The 18,829-nt window shown below is 39.2% G+C and overlaps 1 protein-coding gene across 1 annotated transcript in view; it reads left to right on the top strand.

Moving 5' to 3' along the window:
* LOC140242918 (SAM and SH3 domain-containing protein 1-like) overlaps positions 1–9,114 on the top strand; it is a 101,249-nt gene extending 92,135 nt beyond the window's left edge. The window contains 5 exon segments of the mRNA XM_072322665.1: positions 2,975–3,205; positions 4,530–4,683; positions 5,132–6,237; positions 7,603–7,734; positions 8,446–9,114. Coding sequence (XP_072178766.1) covers positions 2,975–3,205; positions 4,530–4,683; positions 5,132–6,237; positions 7,603–7,734; positions 8,446–8,700 — 1,878 coding nt within the window. The 3' untranslated portion in view covers positions 8,701–9,114.
* Positions 9,115–18,829: the final 9,715 nt, after the last annotated feature.

Genomic DNA, 18,829 nt, shown 5'->3' with positions numbered 1-18,829 from the left:
TCTTTTGCAGTCTTCCCTTTGAGTCCTTCTGCACTGTAGGTTTTATTCCAATAACAAAAATGACTTTTTGTATGTCTTAGAGTAATTAATATCATGACCGTGAATAAAATGCCATTACTCAGTAGATGTGGCATTGATTTAGGCTCTTGATTTGAGTCTTTTTTCCTGTTGAGGACGAGTCCCGAGTAAACTCGGGCAGGTGTCTATGGGAAATATGTGTTGTAGCAAAATCAGCCCATCCTCAACGGGTTAAGCAGCTTCGATTATTGCACATTTACAAGATATTCCACAATGCAATGGGAATCACTTGTGTTTGTTTACACTTAATGTAATTCTGTCAAACCAGAAATATTTGCAGCACGAAACTTTTGCTAATCGCAGCTGACATTCAACGTGTTGTGTACACAAAAACTTTCATATATGCATTTTACTTTCGTGAATCCTGGCTCCTCCCGAAATTTGAGAAAGATTCATACATGCAAACATTTCTTTTACAGTACCACCTGCTTGAGTATACTCCTTGTGTTTAACAGTGGGGGGACATATTTGAAAGGGATACACATGATTAGCAGAAGATGAGTGTACGTCTGGACATTGGGGCCACTGGTCAGAAGCACCTGTCGAAGTATAAAGACAGGTAACCTTGTCTGCATAAATAGTGGTGTAAAGGGGTATGAGTTGAGTACATAGCAGGCAGACAAACTGGTGTTATTTGTTTTGTTTTGTTTTGTTTTATCCCTTTCTGTGCCGATGACTCAAACGGGCACAAATTGTTCACATTTTTCCTGCATTCCTGAGGACCTCCTGAAAGTAGCAATACTGTAAAGCAAGGAATATTCACGGCATTCAACTTTCATGAATTGGAGCTGATGGCCTTTTTTAGTCATGAAATTTTTTTTTTGTGAATTGCCATTGACATTCAATGCATATAGTATAGACAAGGACTTTTGTGTGCATTTTAATTCCGCGAATCTTGGCTCTCGTGAAATTCGTGAAATTAGAATGCACGTAAAAATTTCTGGTTGTACAGTATGCCTTTATGTCTCCCTGATCCGGGGATTAGCCATTACCCTTTTGAATACACATAGCACACAATTATATCTCCCTGTATTGATCTTGAGAATCTCCCTTAGTTTGCTGTGTGAATGTTTGCTGGCCTGTTATATTATTCATCATGACAAGAATTGTCTTCTTCCTCAGAAACAAGAAGGCTCCCCGTACGAAAAAAAAAGACCTTCAGAGATAAAAGGAATGAGAGAGAAAGAAAAATAGAGATGGGGGGATACAGAGTGAGGAAGTTTAACCCATGGAAAATATGTGTTAAGGCAAAAATCAGTCCGTCCTCAATGGGTCAAGGGGGGGGGGGGGTGGGCAGAGAAAATATGGGAAAAAAGAGATGGTTACTCCCCCCCCCCCCCCTTTCGTGCTAAACAGAGTGCAGTCTATGCAAATGTTGCATTGAAGCTGATTTTTAACCCGTTGAGGATGAGGTGATTTTTATTATAACGCCCATTTCCCATAGACCCCTGCCCGAGTATATTCAGGACTCGTCTTCAACGGGTTAACAGACGGTACTTGCAGGCTGGTAACAGTGATTTGAGCAGGAGGAAGTAAGGAAGGGGGGGGGGGTAGGGGAGGGGCAGAATGGGGGTTGGGAGTGGGGTGTAAAGACTGTGTATAGACAATGGCGTTTCCCTCACACTCCGATGAAACCTCTCTTGTCAATTGTGAGTCATGTTGACTCTTCTTTGTAATCATCAGACGCGAGACCAGATGGCAGGAGTTTCTTTTGCCAAAGTTTTTCCCGGTCTTGCCAATGATTGCACAGTCCCAGGTGAAATATGGGAGACAATGCTGGCAATTATTGCGCAGCAACTACATGCTATATAAAATGGAATCTAACCTGAGAAGAATTTCATGTTTCAAATCATTGAAAAGAGACTGGCTGCATTTTATCAGTAAGGAATTACAAATACGACTCGCGTCGCCAGTCAGCAGGAAAGACTGACAAAGTTGCTCAACCATCGGTTTCTAATTTTGGTATATACCTGTATTCTTCAGACCCCCAAGCAGTTTTGCCATGATTCATGATTTTACCGACACTAATCTTTCAAAGATGTGCAACTACAAAGAGTGTAAAAGACATCGCTTGATAAACACATATCTAGAGAGTACAGACTTTGATGCACAGGTGCAATCAATTTCCTAATATTTTGCTTATTTCTCTGCTTTTAACATGTGTAATATGTTTGGTCAGGTATATCAGTTAGAAAGTCATTCTGTGTTGTCTTCTGCCGGCACTGAAACAGAAGAATCAAAAGAGGGAGCTATACAGCAGTTTGACTGGCAGTGAGCAAGTCCTATAAAAATGGTGGAGTGCTGAGCCATTGCGCATTTGAAGATTTTCATTCTTAATTGCAAGGAAAATTAGAAACACTCAGATACTTTTGATTACAAGTGAAGCTGGTGTGATATATCACTGATCAAAGATTTAGGAGATTGCTGTTTGTTATTAAGTTGCATTTTCTGTCTTTTCAAGATTTTACTTAGTTATAATCACTTATCATGAAACATGACTATCATTGTTTCCTTCTGTTTTTTTTTTCCTGTGAGTGTTAATACCCTTTTACAAAGGTGTTGGCAGCTTCTGGTAGCAATTAAATAAACCTGTCTATGTTTTCAGAGAATTACTTTTTATTTTGCTGGGTTTTTTTTATATTCACATTATAATATGATACGGAATCATATCTATTAGGACTATTAGATATATGATACATAATCTCTACCCAACCCTCATCTTGAAAACATTGACATTTCATTAACTGTTCAGAGAGATGTTGTGCAGAATGATTTCATTCCCTCAATTTGCAGTTTTATCCAATTAAGGACATCATTTTTCATTTCATATGTCAAATGTTATTGAAACAAGCTGAACCACTCCCACTCCGTTCTTGCCCACCCATCTTTACCACAGAAGGGAGACCTGATCTACATCACCCGCAAGCCCTCGGGGGGCTACTGGGAAGGGGTGTGCCAGAACAAGAGCGGCAAGTTCAAGTTCACCTTCGTGGAGGAGCTGAGTCGGGAGGAGATGCCGGGCCTTGAAGGGGCCCACACCTTCCCCCTGGGGGCCCACCAGACCAGCGCCTCCTACGTCCTCCACTTGCAGAGCGTGGAGGAGCTCCTTCGGAGGATAGAGTGCGAGGTATGTGCTGGAGGGGAAGATGATATATGAAGAGGTTGATCACAAAATGGATTAACTGCATATGTGCTAATTTCAGATATTTGTGTTTAAACCTGCTCTTGAAAAAAAAAAACCAATAACAACAAGGAAATCATAAAGAAAATATGAGACATTTGTAATCATAACTTCCGGAATATTCTTTGTTATTTAACAAATGAGATATCACTGGAAAGGTATTTTGCTCTATCTGATGATGGGCTGAGTTTAAAATGTTTATTATGACGTTTGACTTGATTAATTGTGATCAAACTAGTCATATCATCAGATTACTTTGATTGCAGATGTACAAATATTTATTGGCACAGTGTACTGTATAAGCTGTTATTTTCACTTTAACAGATATTTTAGCGAATTAGGAAGTGAGAGACATTTTCGCAAGATGTTGCTTTTGTGAATTGACACTGAGGCTTATTGTTAATGCGCCATTATCCTAGCACTCGGTAACATTTTCATGTGTTGTTGAATGCGTGTTGCAACTGTGATTCGTGAAATTTGCAAAAATTAAACCCTCATGAAAATAGCAGCTTATACAGTACCACGTCCCATCGTGTTCACACTCTCAATGCAAAGGTTGAATGCTGTGATGCAGACGAATGTGTTCACATTAATGATGAAAAAAATACAGAAGGTTGAATCCAACATTCAGAAGCTAACAAGTCTCCCAATGATTAAGCCGTGAATTCAGAACGAATTCTCCACCATGTAAAGTTTGGAGGAATTTAACAGCCGACAGACAGTAATGATTGGAGGTGGGGACGTTGTATTACCTTAAGCAGTAGGACAGTACACGTCTGTTATAGTTTATACAGGCAAATTTGCAGAGGTATGATCGAAAAAAGGGAGAGTATTATTTCATATGTTATATCACTAGAGATGCTCTATTTTTTAGAAAAATCTCAAGCTGTGTGATGCTGCACTCTGGGACATTATAGTATGTACATCATATAACCTTCATCAAAGGAATATACATCGTAGTACTTCTGTCAGTTAGAGTGCCCATGCAGCACTTGTGCGCATTTCTGATTTCATGAAATGCGGATGTTGATGGTCAAAGGAAGAAGCCATCCCAAGAGTTACAGTGAAAAGAAGCTCAACGTGTCTTTGATAGCTGTAGTTTTGCTTCAGCACAGGTGATGTACAACATTGCATTCTTTTACTGTACAAAACTGGCATATGCAGTTTCAAAGGACTGTTAATTACTTTCAGTAATAGACATGTATGAATTGCAGAATTGAGAGGTGTTTTTTTTTCTTTTTTAACTGAATCATGCAAATCTTTCCCCCAGAAATACTTGTCTGATTTCGTCGCCCACGACTTGGCGTCACTGGAGAAGTTCAAGAATCTGCGGGAACAGGACCTGGACAACCTGGAGATCACCAACTTGGAGCACAGGGTCAAGCTGCTGACTGTGGCTAAGCTTCTCCTGGAGCCAATCAAGGGTAGGGTTTGAACTGGATGTCGACCAACTTTGTGATCTGTCCAACCTCTCTCCTCCACTTATTCCAATGTCTGCCGATGAACTTTTTTGGCTCAGTCATTCCCTAGCTCATTTGCATTTATTTGCATATTGACAGGCACTGTTACAGTAGAAGAGCCTAGATTTTTTTTTCTTTTTTCTTTTTTTAGAAGCATCATGAATAGCCTTCACTTTAGAAATATTTCTCAACTTTCCTGAAGTTTTGGGTTTGCACATGAAAGTTAAAGTACCCCAGCTTGTAAATTTAACTTAACTTTTTACAGGATGCTGCCGATAGGTTTATACCAATTCCCCTTGTGTACAAATATGTGTCATGCAAGAAGTTATTGACTTTTTCTTGCACAGCATTCTCTTTTTTGTCACATTTGTTAATCTCTTGTCTCTTGCTGTTTTGACTTGTTCAGTTCCAGGTCTCGAAGAAGGGGAAACCCCCACCAGCACATCAGGGGAATCCCCCTTGCCAACACCGAGCCCCAGGGTAGATGAAAGTGACCTTACAACCAGCATACAAAAGCTGAGAATCGCAGCCAGAGATTCAGGATTCTATGCAAGCACGGAGGCGGGACTCTGTGGAGACAACTCGCAGTCTCCGGCCCGCAAGCAGGCCAAGAACAGCATCAGCAGCCTGGAGATGCTGCGGGAGTCGGGATTGGGAAGTCTTTGCGCAGAGGAAGAAGAGAGCACCTCCACTGATGTCAGTGGTGTTCTAGCACCTGGATCCAACTGCAATAACTCAAACAACATCTCTGGGATCCTTATACCAGGAGTTGATGGACACTACCTTAGAATGTGCGACCAGTATTCAGGGTTGGAGCCGTGGAGTTCATGGGGCGGCGAAGTTCCCAAAGACAAGCCCTTGAAGCCGGTCAGGACAGACGTCAAAGCCGTAGACCTCCTGGCGCGGCACAGTCAGTTCAACAATGGCGCCACGCCAGTGACGGTGGCACACACCATGCCGCCGCAGATTCTCGAAAACTGCTACGAGTTCCCGTGGATGGAGGACCGCAGCCTGCACATGACGCGCCAGCACCGGTGCTCGCCCAAGCACCAGATCCACAAGCTCACCCAGAGATCCAGCAGCCCGGTCCTTGTGAACTATGCCCAGCGGGGCGAACAGAACCAGCTTGGCACCTGCCCAAGCACCATGGAGTCTGGGGTGCAGTGGAAGCGGAGTGCCTCAGTGGACAGCAGTGTGACGTGCTCTAACGGCTGGTCGAACACAGTCAACGGGGTAGTGCCTTCACCCCAGCTGGTCCGTGCCGTGGGCCAGACAGACTCGTGCCCGGGGCTCCTCCTGAACAGTCGCCGCCGTAAGTCGCGCAGCGTGTCCCCCCACAAGAGGCACAATCTGCGCAAGGACACCGTCTCGCGGGATCCCGTGCACGCCTCGCCTACACTGCCTCTTAGGAAATTTCAAGCTGCACTGGGAATGCACAGTGTCTCATTGGAAAAACTCTTAGAAGCCAAGCTTATCCAGGATGGCATTGACATCAAAGAAGAACCGTATTCAGACAAGGTATGAAGGGGTATAGATTTCAAGTATGTCATCACCACTTAATTGGGATGACTCTTGGGTAAGATCTTTGACGTGGTCAAGTACTGTATGAAATGAAAGAGGTCAAAAGTTATAGGTCATCCACATGCTATGCAAAGTTTAAATGTAATGGCCTACAAATCACTTGGTAAAGTGCACACACTGATATCACTTACAAGCTCAGACTGGAAATATGCCTTTTATCAAGAAAATGATACATACATTTTCCTTGCAGTAGCAAAGTTCGTTTGTGGCCCTGTACAGTATGTCCCCCAAAAAAATTACAATCAGATTTTCGCACTGATAACACCCAATGTGATTAATCTGTGTAAATGCTACTTCAAGGTCTTAAGATATAACATTTTAGCTCTATTTTTGCAGAAAACCCCATTCAATTTGGTTAAAAGGTCACAGAGAAATGTGGATTGTTGTAAAGCATGTCATGAGTATGATTCTTCCAAGTTTAGCACTTCGATGCTCTTGTGTGTGAATACAATAGACAAAACTTGGAGGGAAGAGATTCCTGACATTCTCTACGAAATTCCTCATTTCTCTTTGACCACTGAAGCAAATCAAATTGGGTTTTCTGTAAGATGTGGTCAATAAGTTATAGTTTCATTCCCTGAATTTGTATTTAGATTGATTCACTATTTTTAAAGATATCATTGCAGAGCTCCCGTTGTAATTTTTTGGGGGACATACGGTATGTTCCTTCAAGAAATCTACGATCCCAAAATGATTTCCTCCTTGCCAAACCTAGGGCTAACATGAAAGTACCACAGGGAACATGCCTTCAGTGCCCTGGCACCAGAACTCTGGAACTATTTCCCTCTCCACATTTAGCAATTCAAGCCTCCTCACTGAATATTTCTAGAAACCACGTCAACTCATTTGTTTAATACTTATGTTATGTAAGATTACATGTAGTGATATTGTTCATTGTAATAGTACCTAATGTTGTTGTAGTATGCATATATGATGCATACTAAGTGCTGTAAAAACAGAAATTTTAGTGTGCATTTGAATTTTGCAATTTTGCAAATGCCAAGATTGCAAAATTAAAGTGCATACATAATGTTTGTCTACACTTTGTGCTTTGAATGCCAGTGGCAAATTCAGGAAAATTTCATACCACAAAAATATTGTTTTATAATATCTACATGTAGTATACTTGTGTTTTGTAGACTCATTTACATATGGTATGTAAAGCACATAAAAAATAACGATATTACAGACTATATGGGCCTTATTATTAGTATTATTATCTAAAAGAAGAACTTATCATGTAACATTATGTAGGTTAAATGGTTTCATTAATCTGATGTTCTCCTTTCATTGGTTCCCTAGATGGGTTTCTGTGGTATTCCTGCAGCCCTGATCCAGAGGTATGCAGAGGAGGTACAGATGAGGATCCCTGATGTGGCTGTGTGTCTGGAAGCACTCAGGGTCAAGGCACTCATCACCGAGGGAAGGTGTTGGGTAAGTTCCCTTTCTCTCTGGCTGCTCTGTTTATCAACTTTTCCATGTTTGAAACGTGTTTCAACACCCACTATCAAAACACGTTTGCAAAAACCTTTCAGTTCACATTTCTCAAGTTGTTGCATTTATAATCTCTATTGTGAGTCAAGAGAGAGTCCTTGTCACTGCACAGCCCTATTACACAGTTTGACCCAACGAGCAGAGATGTGTAGTTGGCAGTGGTTGGCATGGTAGGTAAGAGTTATAAATGTGTTTCAAAATTACTTCACGTTGATCATCACAGAAAAGTGTTTCTAGCCCAAGTGCATTTGCGATTGCACTTTTTTCCATGTTTCAGAAAGGTTTTTCTAACCCCTTATTCGAAACAGCTTTGCGTTTATCATCAAATCTTTCTGAAAGTTGTTTCTTAATTCTATGCTAGAAGTGATGTGAGTTGATAAACATGCCCTCTGTTTCATCTCTTTCTGAACTCTCTCTCTCTCTCTCTCTCTCTTTGTCTCCCTCCCTCGTACTCTTTCTCTCTCTCTCTCTCTGTCTCATTTTTAAAAATCTTTCTTCTCTTACACTCTGAAAGAGTCAATAGTATTAACCCGATGAGGACAGGCTGCTTTTGTTGCAACATAATATCATATTTCCGGTTATATTGAATGCTGTGTATAGAGAAACAGAGAAAAAAACAACTACAATTTCACTTTCTTTTTCTTTCACCAGTTCCGGAGCGACACGCTGGCGCACCAGGCTCAGCACGTAATCTACGCAGGTCGGGGGTCAACTGTCCGTGAGTGGCTGACCTTCCTCGGGATGCCTATGTACGTGGATGCCTTCATTGGGGGTGGGTGGGACGAGCTGGACATTCTGATGGACATGGAGGAGGAGGATCTTCGGCGATGCGGAGTGATGGACACCAAGCACTCGCGACGCCTACGCACCGCCCTCGAACACCTCAAGATGTCGGCCAAAGTATGATGGAGGGCGCTTGTCCATTGCGGGGACGTTTTGGAGACGGACCGAGCGAAGTCGCATCAGACAAGGCGGTGGGATATGCGGAGATGACGACCAGGGGGAGGAGGCAGCACTGACGCAATTAATGCCTCCGGTCTGAGAATAAGAAAGGGGCACCGGATGTTCACGCACAAGCTGCAGATCATGTCACAAAACACAAGATGCTCTCTCTCTCTTTCTCTCCTAGTCCTTTTCAGGAGCTGATCGCCATGACAACACAGAAGCTGATTGAAGATGCGCTAAACAGCATTGGTGATTCCCTGCTTGCAGCTCTGGTTGTCTGCCTACCAGAAACAAAAACAGATGAAGATGAAAAGGAAGTTCAACTTTGTGTCTTGATGAGGGCTTCGGATAACAGCAAATCAAAAAGAAAAAATAAGCGAGAAAAGTTAGGCTTCCTGATGGAAAAATTTTCTCTGACATCACTTGGATCATGTGTACGTCGAAAGCAAAGGCAAATTTTTCAAGACTTGTGGCATTCGTGTGTTGTCTCATAACCCTTGCACCTTGCAAGTAACCAATGTGTCTGATGAAAGTGAAATCACTCGAGCGGTGTTCCACAAACCTTCACTGTGCAGGGCCCTAGAAAGTATGCAGTGTCCCAAGACTATATTTATAAACTTGCAGACACGCAGATCAGTTTCACTCCTGATGATCTGATATTGTTCTCCTGTCTGGCAGTGATAAGAAAATTAAAGATGATTACCTTGCACAAGGAAAATTCAGAGGTGTGTGGAAATTTCTATGTATCTAGTGCATTGTGATGGGCAGTGTGAAAGTCGAAACAAAAACAACAAATGTGCAGATTTTTTGTTTGCAGCATTTTTGTCCACACAAAGTTGTGTTATTAGTGATGCATCCGCCATCTGCGGGGACATTGAGAGCAGGTTGGGGACATCCTACTCAGCAGAGTGCTGACAAATTAATGGCAAGGTGATTTCTGCATTTACAGTCACATCCCTACTTTCACATGTCCAAAAGCATACATCATGCACAGAAAATATAAACTCACATTTTTTAACTAATCAGGACCATTCCCAAAGTGAGTTTGGGCTGGGATCAGTGTATATTTCTGTCATTGTAGAGCTTTATCTATAAAAATTCAACTGTCTTCATTCGAAGTACATTGCTGGCAATTACGTATGAATGTTAAAGCATATGTATTCACTTGAGAAATGTGAGTTCTTATTCACAAATGATAATGAGGTTTTCCCCTGCACCCATGGTCTTTATAAATATCCTTTGCTGGCGATTTTTTTTTTTTTTTTTTTTTTTGGTGGGGGAGTGATTGTCCTGGACATTGCATGGCATGGTCAGTATGTTGGTCATTTATGTCTGTAGAGGATAATGTAATGACTGTAAGTACCATCTCATGTACTGGCATCAGCTTCATGTACCATGATCGTCATCATCATCATTATCATTACCAGCACCCTCCTTATCACCATCATCATCACCATCATCATTTCATCATTATGATGATGATGATCATCATCACAATCATCATCATAATTATCAAAATAATCATCATCATGACTATCACCATCCTCATCACAATCATCATCACCATCATCATCACCATCATCACCACCATCACCATCATCATCACCACCATCACCACCACCACCATCACCACCATCACCACCACCACCACCACCACCACCACCACCACCACCATCATCATCATTATCACTATCATCACCACCATTAGTGTCATCATCACCTCTTGATGTCTATTTTGCACTCCTCCATGAGGTGGGACATTTCATTACCCTTTACAGCCCTTCTCCAGGCTCCCCGATATTTATGTAAAATCCATCTGGGTGAGAGTAGATATTTGTTACATCCTGCACAAGGTACCTCTTCCCCAGGACTTGCAGGGTCTGGCTCTTGATCTCAAACTAAACACTGAGACAGCTGTGAGCCTTCTGTAGCCAGCGGCTTTCGTCTCTCCTTTGCCACATTGCCACATACCACCTCAACGTATAAGCCCTTTTCTCCTCTGCTGTCTCAGTTCTTATCCACAAATGATACTGAGGTTTGTCCCCTGCACTCTTTGGTCATTTCAGCTTACCTTTTTTTTTTTTTGCGGGTTTTGAGCCAAGCTGTCACAAATGTACATGTTGTAATATCATCATCTCCACAAACACCTACCAGTTGTGAATGTTGATGCTGGTCTGAGTTACCTATCCGTTACAGTGGTGCTAATTTTGAAGGGAGGCTGGCTCGATAAGAATTGAAAACAGGGAAAAAAACCACAACAACAAAACATAAAGCTCTTCCAGCTAATGTTTATCTCATACAATCGCACAGTGCAACTCATGCTAGGTCTTCATTGAGACATAATAGACCGTTTCTGTAATGTACCAACTCATATTGCTTTTTGTGGATGTTTCTTTTCCTGCAGCCTAGTAATGAAGCATTTTATTCACATGCTCACTCCCATTAAGTTCCACAGGCAGGAATTCACTTACTTGTTGCTAAGTTGGGCAAACCTCTGACAAGCTTTGTGGTTGTTAAGGGTAACTTTTGTGAATAAAGCAATGGCTTGCATAAAATCTGAATACATTACAGAACCAGTCTATTAGGAAGCCATACACGATACTTGAAAAGAGTTGACCAGGAAAGCTCAAGATGTGTGTGTATATGTGTGTTATAGCACATCAACTTGTTAGCAGTGATACAAAGACAGGATACACTGTTTTCTTTACTCATCCCAACCGTTATTACATGCTGTTCCTATGGTAACGGTATGATCTATTTCTTTGGGGAAACCAACGACAAATAAACAAACATGCTGCTTGATTTCTTTGATTTTTTTTTTGCTAACATTTCATAGAGACTTATCAAACACATCATTGCTCCTCACATGGTGCTTTGAGATAACCTTTGATTTATGAGGAAGTTTCTTTTTTTTTATTACATAGAGAAAGATGACATATTCTTTTTTCATATGTTTTCCTGCTGCATTAATGTAGCTATTGGTAACTATGGCTCAAAATGACAACTCCATTTCTTTATCTACTTTTGCCAAGCATAAAAAGTCTACCTCTTTTTTTTTCCTCCTTTCATTTTGACAGGTTCCAAAGAAGACTCAATGATTTCTGTGTTTGTGGCAGTATAAAAGTTTTTCTTGTAATGATACAAGGTACATTGCTCATGCATCCTTTAATCGTACACTTCAAAAGTATAAATGATAGTAGATTTTTGTTTGTTCCAATTTGTTCATTTGATTTATTTTGCTCATAGGCTCCTCAAATTAGGGACAAGTTTTGTCGTTCTTATTCTTTTATTTGGAGCTGCAGAATGAATGTACTTCTTGTCCATCACATTACTCTGCAAACCTTCTAACCCCTCCTTTTTTTTTTAATCCCCAACAAGTGCAGAGATAGAGAGAAGAGTGCAGCATTTCTTGCTCGCTGAATTGTTACAGTATGACACCAATTGTCTGTCTGTCTGTCTGTCTGTTTGTCTTGTGCATTCTCACTGGATATGTTATAAAATGATATGCTTTCTACAACCTTGCCTCATCCTGATGTGGGGTCCACCTGTATATTTTTTATCCTATTTGGGAAGAGGGAGAAAATGTTGGGAAAAAAAATCATAATCGTGAGTCAATTACATGAACTGTGTTTGTGAGAGCATTGCATACACCAGTGGTGTTCTACGTCTGGACATGAGCACACACTGCTTTTATGTTTATGTGTCGTGAGCGCTTGTGAGGTGACAGAAATCGTTTGTGCCTGCACAGAAATTTGACAAAAAATGTATTTGCATGTTGGAATTTTGATAGACATTGATGTACAAATGTGATCTTGTATAAAAAAAAAAGTCATCATGCCAAAAGACAAAAAAGAAATACATACAAGAACCAGTTAAGGTTGTTATATCTTTTCCATGTGGGCCTTAATATTGTGTTAAGAATTGTCTTCAGGGTTCTGAATTTTTTGTTTTTTACTTCTTCTTTTTTTTTGTTCTGTGAGTGTTTGTTTATTCTAATATGTTGCTTTGATACATGAATAAGGTGTTCATATTGTCGTGTCAGATAGAGCACTGAATTTACTCTGTTTATGGTGCATTTTCCAGGGTAGTAGGAAAAGGCAGCTTTTTAAAAAAATGCCTTCACTATACCATTGGTATCACAAGTGATAAGTGTAACTGGTATTGGATACCAGTCTCTAAGTCTGCCAATGTCAAGGCACCCCTGATATTGTGTGCCAGAGATGCAAAAACCATGTCACACCAAGCATTTTGTCTTTTTTTTATCATTCTTGGCATTGCATGTTCATTGCAAGTACATATACGGAGAAGCTGTACCTTCCACACATTGCCGAATCAGTTCTGTATTCTCTGTCGGATGCTTGTCAATGCATGCTTTGCCAGTGGCGAGATTCTAAAGTGAGAACATATTGGCCAAGGTATACAATGTCAAACCTAACCTCACACCAGTCATCTTCATATGGTGTGGGAGGCGGCAGACGAACAAGAAAGCACCAAGAGTTTCAAACGCACGAGTATTCATGTTTTTGTTATTTCTTTCATTGTTAGTGTTAAGCTGTACTCTCTTTGTCTCAAAATAAAGCGCACTATATCTATGTATTGTACATTACTCTAAATAAAGAACAAGATGAGAGAGGAAATGAAAGAGGGAGATTTTGTAAATATGATACTCTTTCCATGTAAATGCATATACTGCATCTTTATCTGTACATAGCCTCGATTGATAACGTGTATATCGTGTTACTTTTTATGTACTCTCCACCACAGCATGCTCTTATAAGATCACAGATGTTGCTGAATCTACTACTCTTCTTCTTCTTTTTTTTTTTCTAATCAAGAGTAGACAAGCGGTAAAGGGGAAATGTTTACAAAGTTGTATATCAGATGTTTTCATGTTTTAAAAAAGGAAAGGGTGAAGAAGAAAAATGTGTGCAATTTTTGAAAACTGGCAAAACTTTTTTTTTTTTCCATTTACCATGCATATTTTGTTGTTTAATTTGCTGACCAGAAAAGTGATTGTTTCATGGTGATTTTTGTTGTCACTTATGCAGGTGCTGCTCTATCAAGTAGACCAAAAACTTGTTTTGCTTGATTTTTATTTTACAGTATAGTGCATATGTACTAATTAGATGTTGTATTTATTGAAGTTTTGTTTTGACATGATGCATATTCAAGAGCAAATGGGATATTTTTTTCTTCCATAAGTATTCAGTTAACAATGATTGTAGTGTTATTTAACATGTTCAGAAATCTTCAAGTCCACTTCACATCACAGCAATCACGACAAACTTACTCTCCTCACGTACGCATTTTGAAAATATCCAAAAAGATTACACCAAAAGGAAGTCCTGGATGCTTCTTGATTTGATCAAGAAATTATATGATAGACACACAAAGAAATTGGTGGATTTTTGTATACAGAATTTTGCACGTGTGTAGATCTCACAATCTGACATAATCACCATTCCTCATAAATGTGAAATAATGTTAGCGCTATTTTGGATGAATCAGATCAGGGGGGCAGGATTAAATCAAAGTTTGATTTGTTTTACAAGCAGCTGATTATAAAGCAACATCAGAATGTTAGATATTTGCAGTTAAACATCAAATAATAACAGGGATTTTATTTATATTCCCCCTTCCCCTTCCCTACCACAAAAAAAAAAAAAACCAGATGAAATAACTGAATTATGACATCTTTATTAATTGTTGAAATATTTCATTAGAAATGACATGATTTAGAATTGAAAAAAAAAATCACACTAATGTGCAAAGGGAGTATGTAAGTCATTATTGCTAACACTGTAATTCTATCACTCATAAGAGTTGTTTTTTTTTTAACAATTGTTGGATTGTTTCATCCTGTCTGGCTTTTAGATTGGAGTTTCATTTTCCTTTCTCATGCGAGAGATTTTGATTGGATCCATATTTTCCCTTCATTTCTAGTGTTATATATGAATGTCATCACCTAATGCATACCCCGTCATAACACAATGGAGTATTCTGTTATTAGATAGTTACAGTCATGTTAATGTCTTTATATATGGTGCCTTCAAGATACATATGTTTACATTAAGAATTCAGTGGGGTGGCTACACAAAAAACAACAACACCAGAACACCTGATGTGGACATGTAAAAATGAGACATTCCTGAAATAAATGAATGTGCTTGAAAATTACACACATGAAATTAAAAAAAAGAAAGCAACAAAATCAAAAGAATAATTTCTGGAGTGTTATTTTGTGGCTTGTAGTCCCTCCTGGTTAATGTTTGTGTGTATGCAAGTATGTTTGTTTTTATGCCTGTGTGTGTGTGTGTGCGTGCGTGTGCTGCATGATTGTGTAGTCTGTCACCGCAAACGAAATATCCACTTTTCTGTCAAGAAGCATAGCCAAGCCGGTCATTATATCTAGGCCTATTATGACAGAATTTCCGAGCTGTCTTTTGCACACTTGAGTACAAGTGTATGGAGTTTCTTTCTGTGTTTTCGACAAAAATAAAATAAAATGGCAAGACGCAATTCAGCCAGAAACTAGAAATAGCGCTATGGTGACTGGTATGCCTCCGCCGTATCACTTTTTTCTCCCATAGGTCGGGGGGGGGGGGGGGGGGGGGGCATTTCATCAAGCCCTTTGTCAGATATTTTATAGAACAAACTGTGATAAGCTACTGAAATCCTTGCATCTGATTGGCTGAGAGCAAATTTGTCAGAAAAATGTATCCGAGAAAATGCTTGATGAATTGCCCCCCCCCCCCCCCGATGTATATGGTGACAGTGTGAGACCACAGTTTCACATGTTTGCTATAAAAAAGATAAATAAATTTTAAAAAATGCCATTTTTGACAGTTTGATGACACATCCCCAAATGTGTTTGGTGTGTAGGCCTACATTCCTTGAATCATTGATTTCATTGGAATGTCTACATTGTTTCAGAGAGCAAATATTCAGGAATTTGAGCATATTCACTTGACCTTTCAGCCCATGGCCCACATCTTTCTTCAAATACTACATTGTAATGCATTGTATTCACTTTTTATGACAACACTGAGCGTTTTAATTTTTCAAAATATGGGGGAAATAGCGACATTTCAACATCATCATTTCACCTTTGACGCCATAGCCCAAATCTTTCCATATTGCAGCAATAAATATATACCTAGTTTGATTAAATGTGTGCACTGAATAAGTTTCATGGTATGGAGAAAATCATGCAATTTTAGCGTTAAAAAGCAGACTTGGATTTTTAGCTGATCGTTGATCCTTGACCTTTAACCCCATGACCCAAAAATTTTCAAGAAAATCTTTGCAGGTGATACATGCATTTTAGTAAGTTTTATGAAGATAACATGAGCCATTTCCAAGATATGTGGAAAACAGTGGAATTTCAGCATTTTCACTTGACCCTTCACCTTTAAACTTTGACCCCATGACTCAAAACCTTCCCTCGAAAATTTTCACCTGGTAAATTGTATGCACTGGGTTTCATGAATATTCCTTCAGGCATTGTAAAGATAGGGGAAAATGTGGAAAATAGTGAAACTTAAAGGATTTGACCTTGAATATGGCCTTCAGCATGTGCACCCAAAGTTAACAGGCATAACTTCGTCCACTTTTAAAACATACGTATGCCAAGTTCTATTACATACTGTACCTCAAACAGTTCCTGAATTACTCTGTCCACAGAACAAATAGGGACTGAACGAGGGACAGACAGACAATCCTCACTGCCTCACTTCATTCGGAGGCATTAAAGATCCTGTTTACCTCTGGGGGCAGTGATGTTAAAAATATTCAAGATGTCACATTTTATGCATATGTGTAGGTCAGTTGTATCACAAAACATCCTACCACATAACATTTTCGCAATAATGCCTAAAATACAAGGAGATATCACCATTTTTCTCAATAACCACAACTGTAGACGGTTTAGTCTAGAAACATTTCTATTATAAACTACTGTTCACATTTTGTACACTTAACAATACTTAAATGTCGATTATACTGATTCAAATTTTTACATTGGTTGTTTCTATCCTTTTCTCACATTTTAGAACTATTCTGAAGCACTAATGCTGGGTTTTTGTTTCATCTGCAAATGGTTCATTATGCCTTTAAAAGGCACAGTGCACGACTTATACTTTTTTTTCACTTGCTTTAAACTAAGAAATAAAGTAAATAAATGATCGTTCCCTTTCCTTTCTATGGCAGAAATCGACATTAATATTACAACATGACATAAAATTATAGTTGGGGAACACATGTATTATCAATTCAAATCAAAATGTCATGTGTACATTTTAGAAATAGATATCGGCAGAATATTTATATTTAAAAAAAAGTGTTAAAACAATTCACAGATAACATAATAAATTACACATGAACCATAAAGCCGCAATCACTGTAAAGTTCTTTAGAGAATGTCTCCAGCAGGGTGTTATTTTTTTGATACCGACTGCAGTGCGCTGTAAAGCAAATAATAGTATGGTTAACCCAGTGGTCTGAGAGCACATTCATGTGGAAGAATAATGTGTTAACTGAGTACTGCTTAGATGCAAGCTAGATATGATGCTTCAGAAACTTTACATTTTGTAGTCCAGATTACGAAGAAAGCGGATCATAATTGGAATACGATATCAACAAAAACATTATAGTTATTTTATCCGAACGCTTGACTAGTGTTGCAAAATCATAGCTGAGCTGAGCAATAACATCACCGGGAAAAAAAAAGAAAGAAGCATCGAAAACACGAATTTCAACCACGAATTTCCGTTTAGACTACAAAATGCAAGGTACCGGACCACGAACCTCGTTCGTGCATCTCACGTTGCGATTAATTCGAGTTGTCAGGATTTTGTTCTTTCTTTTCAAAGTGTCATCACTATCATGAATAATTATTTGTTCTCCTTTTTGTTGTATTTGAGAAGAATTTTCTGTTCCCCGATATTAATGGCCTCTTTATGTATTTATTTAGTTAGTCAGTTATTTAGTTTGGTCTATAGATTGATTTTCCTCACACTGGGCTTATGTTGGGACCTACACCCAACAAGCTTGCTTTCAAGTAGGTTCCATCGTATTTCTTTTTAGCATTCTTTTACTTTGATTGAAACTGACACATCGACCGCTATGTTTTATGTTAGTGGGTTTTTTTCTTGTATATCCAAGCTGGATATCATGTATTATCATACTTTGCTATACTTTATTCATTTTCCATTGAGAAATACGAAAATGAAATTAAAATTGAAATTGAAACAAAAGTAAGGTAAAAAGATGACATGTCATAAAGTTTCTCTCCCCGATCTAAAAAAAAAAAAAAAAAAAAAAAAATGAAACACATCCTCGAAGACAGACAGGGGAAGAAGTAAAACAAAAAGAAGCCGAAAAATGACAAGAATCTTAGAGCAAGATGATGGGAAAAGCGAAATCAGAGAATATCGACATGACAAAGAAAGGACATGAATTTAAAGATGCAGAACAGAGAATTCACGAGAAAAGCGACTGAAGGCTTCCAAGAGTAATAACCTTCATGAAGTTGTATTAAAAAGAACGATTGATAGTACTATTGTATAGACAGGTAGGTAGATAACATAATATGATACATAGTTGGATAGGTAGATAGATAGATAGATAGATAGATAGATAGATAGATAGATAGATAGATAGATAGATAGATAGATAGATAGATAGATAGAGAGATAGATAGGAAAAACAAACATATAGATAGACAGATAGGGAGATAGATAGGTATGTATGTGTATCTATATATACACCTACCTACCTACCTACCTATCTATCTTCCTATCTGTCTATCTACCTATACCTATCTCCCAACAGAGAGAGAGAAAAAAAAAACGAGGGAGAGAGGAGAGAGGTGGTCACAAGGGTATAGGAGGAGAAATAGAGAAAAAGGTATCGATATAGAGCTAGAGATATGATCGAAGGCAAGGGAACTACGTTTTTGAATGAATGATGCGAGGTCAGAACTCGGTCAACGTGCGTTCGGTGGCGTCATTCATGCATATTCATAATGCAACGTAATGTCAACAGGGTCCCTGTCAGTGACTCCTGCTAACATTGCACGGACCGTCCGTAC

The sequence above is a fragment of the Diadema setosum genome, chromosome 19 (assembly GCF_964275005.1).
Source record: "Diadema setosum chromosome 19, eeDiaSeto1, whole genome shotgun sequence".
In the NCBI taxonomy this organism is placed as follows: domain Eukaryota; kingdom Metazoa; phylum Echinodermata; class Echinoidea; order Diadematoida; family Diadematidae; genus Diadema; species Diadema setosum.
Note: the sequence above shows the minus strand (reverse complement) of the source record. Positions and strands in the feature narration are given on the sequence as shown.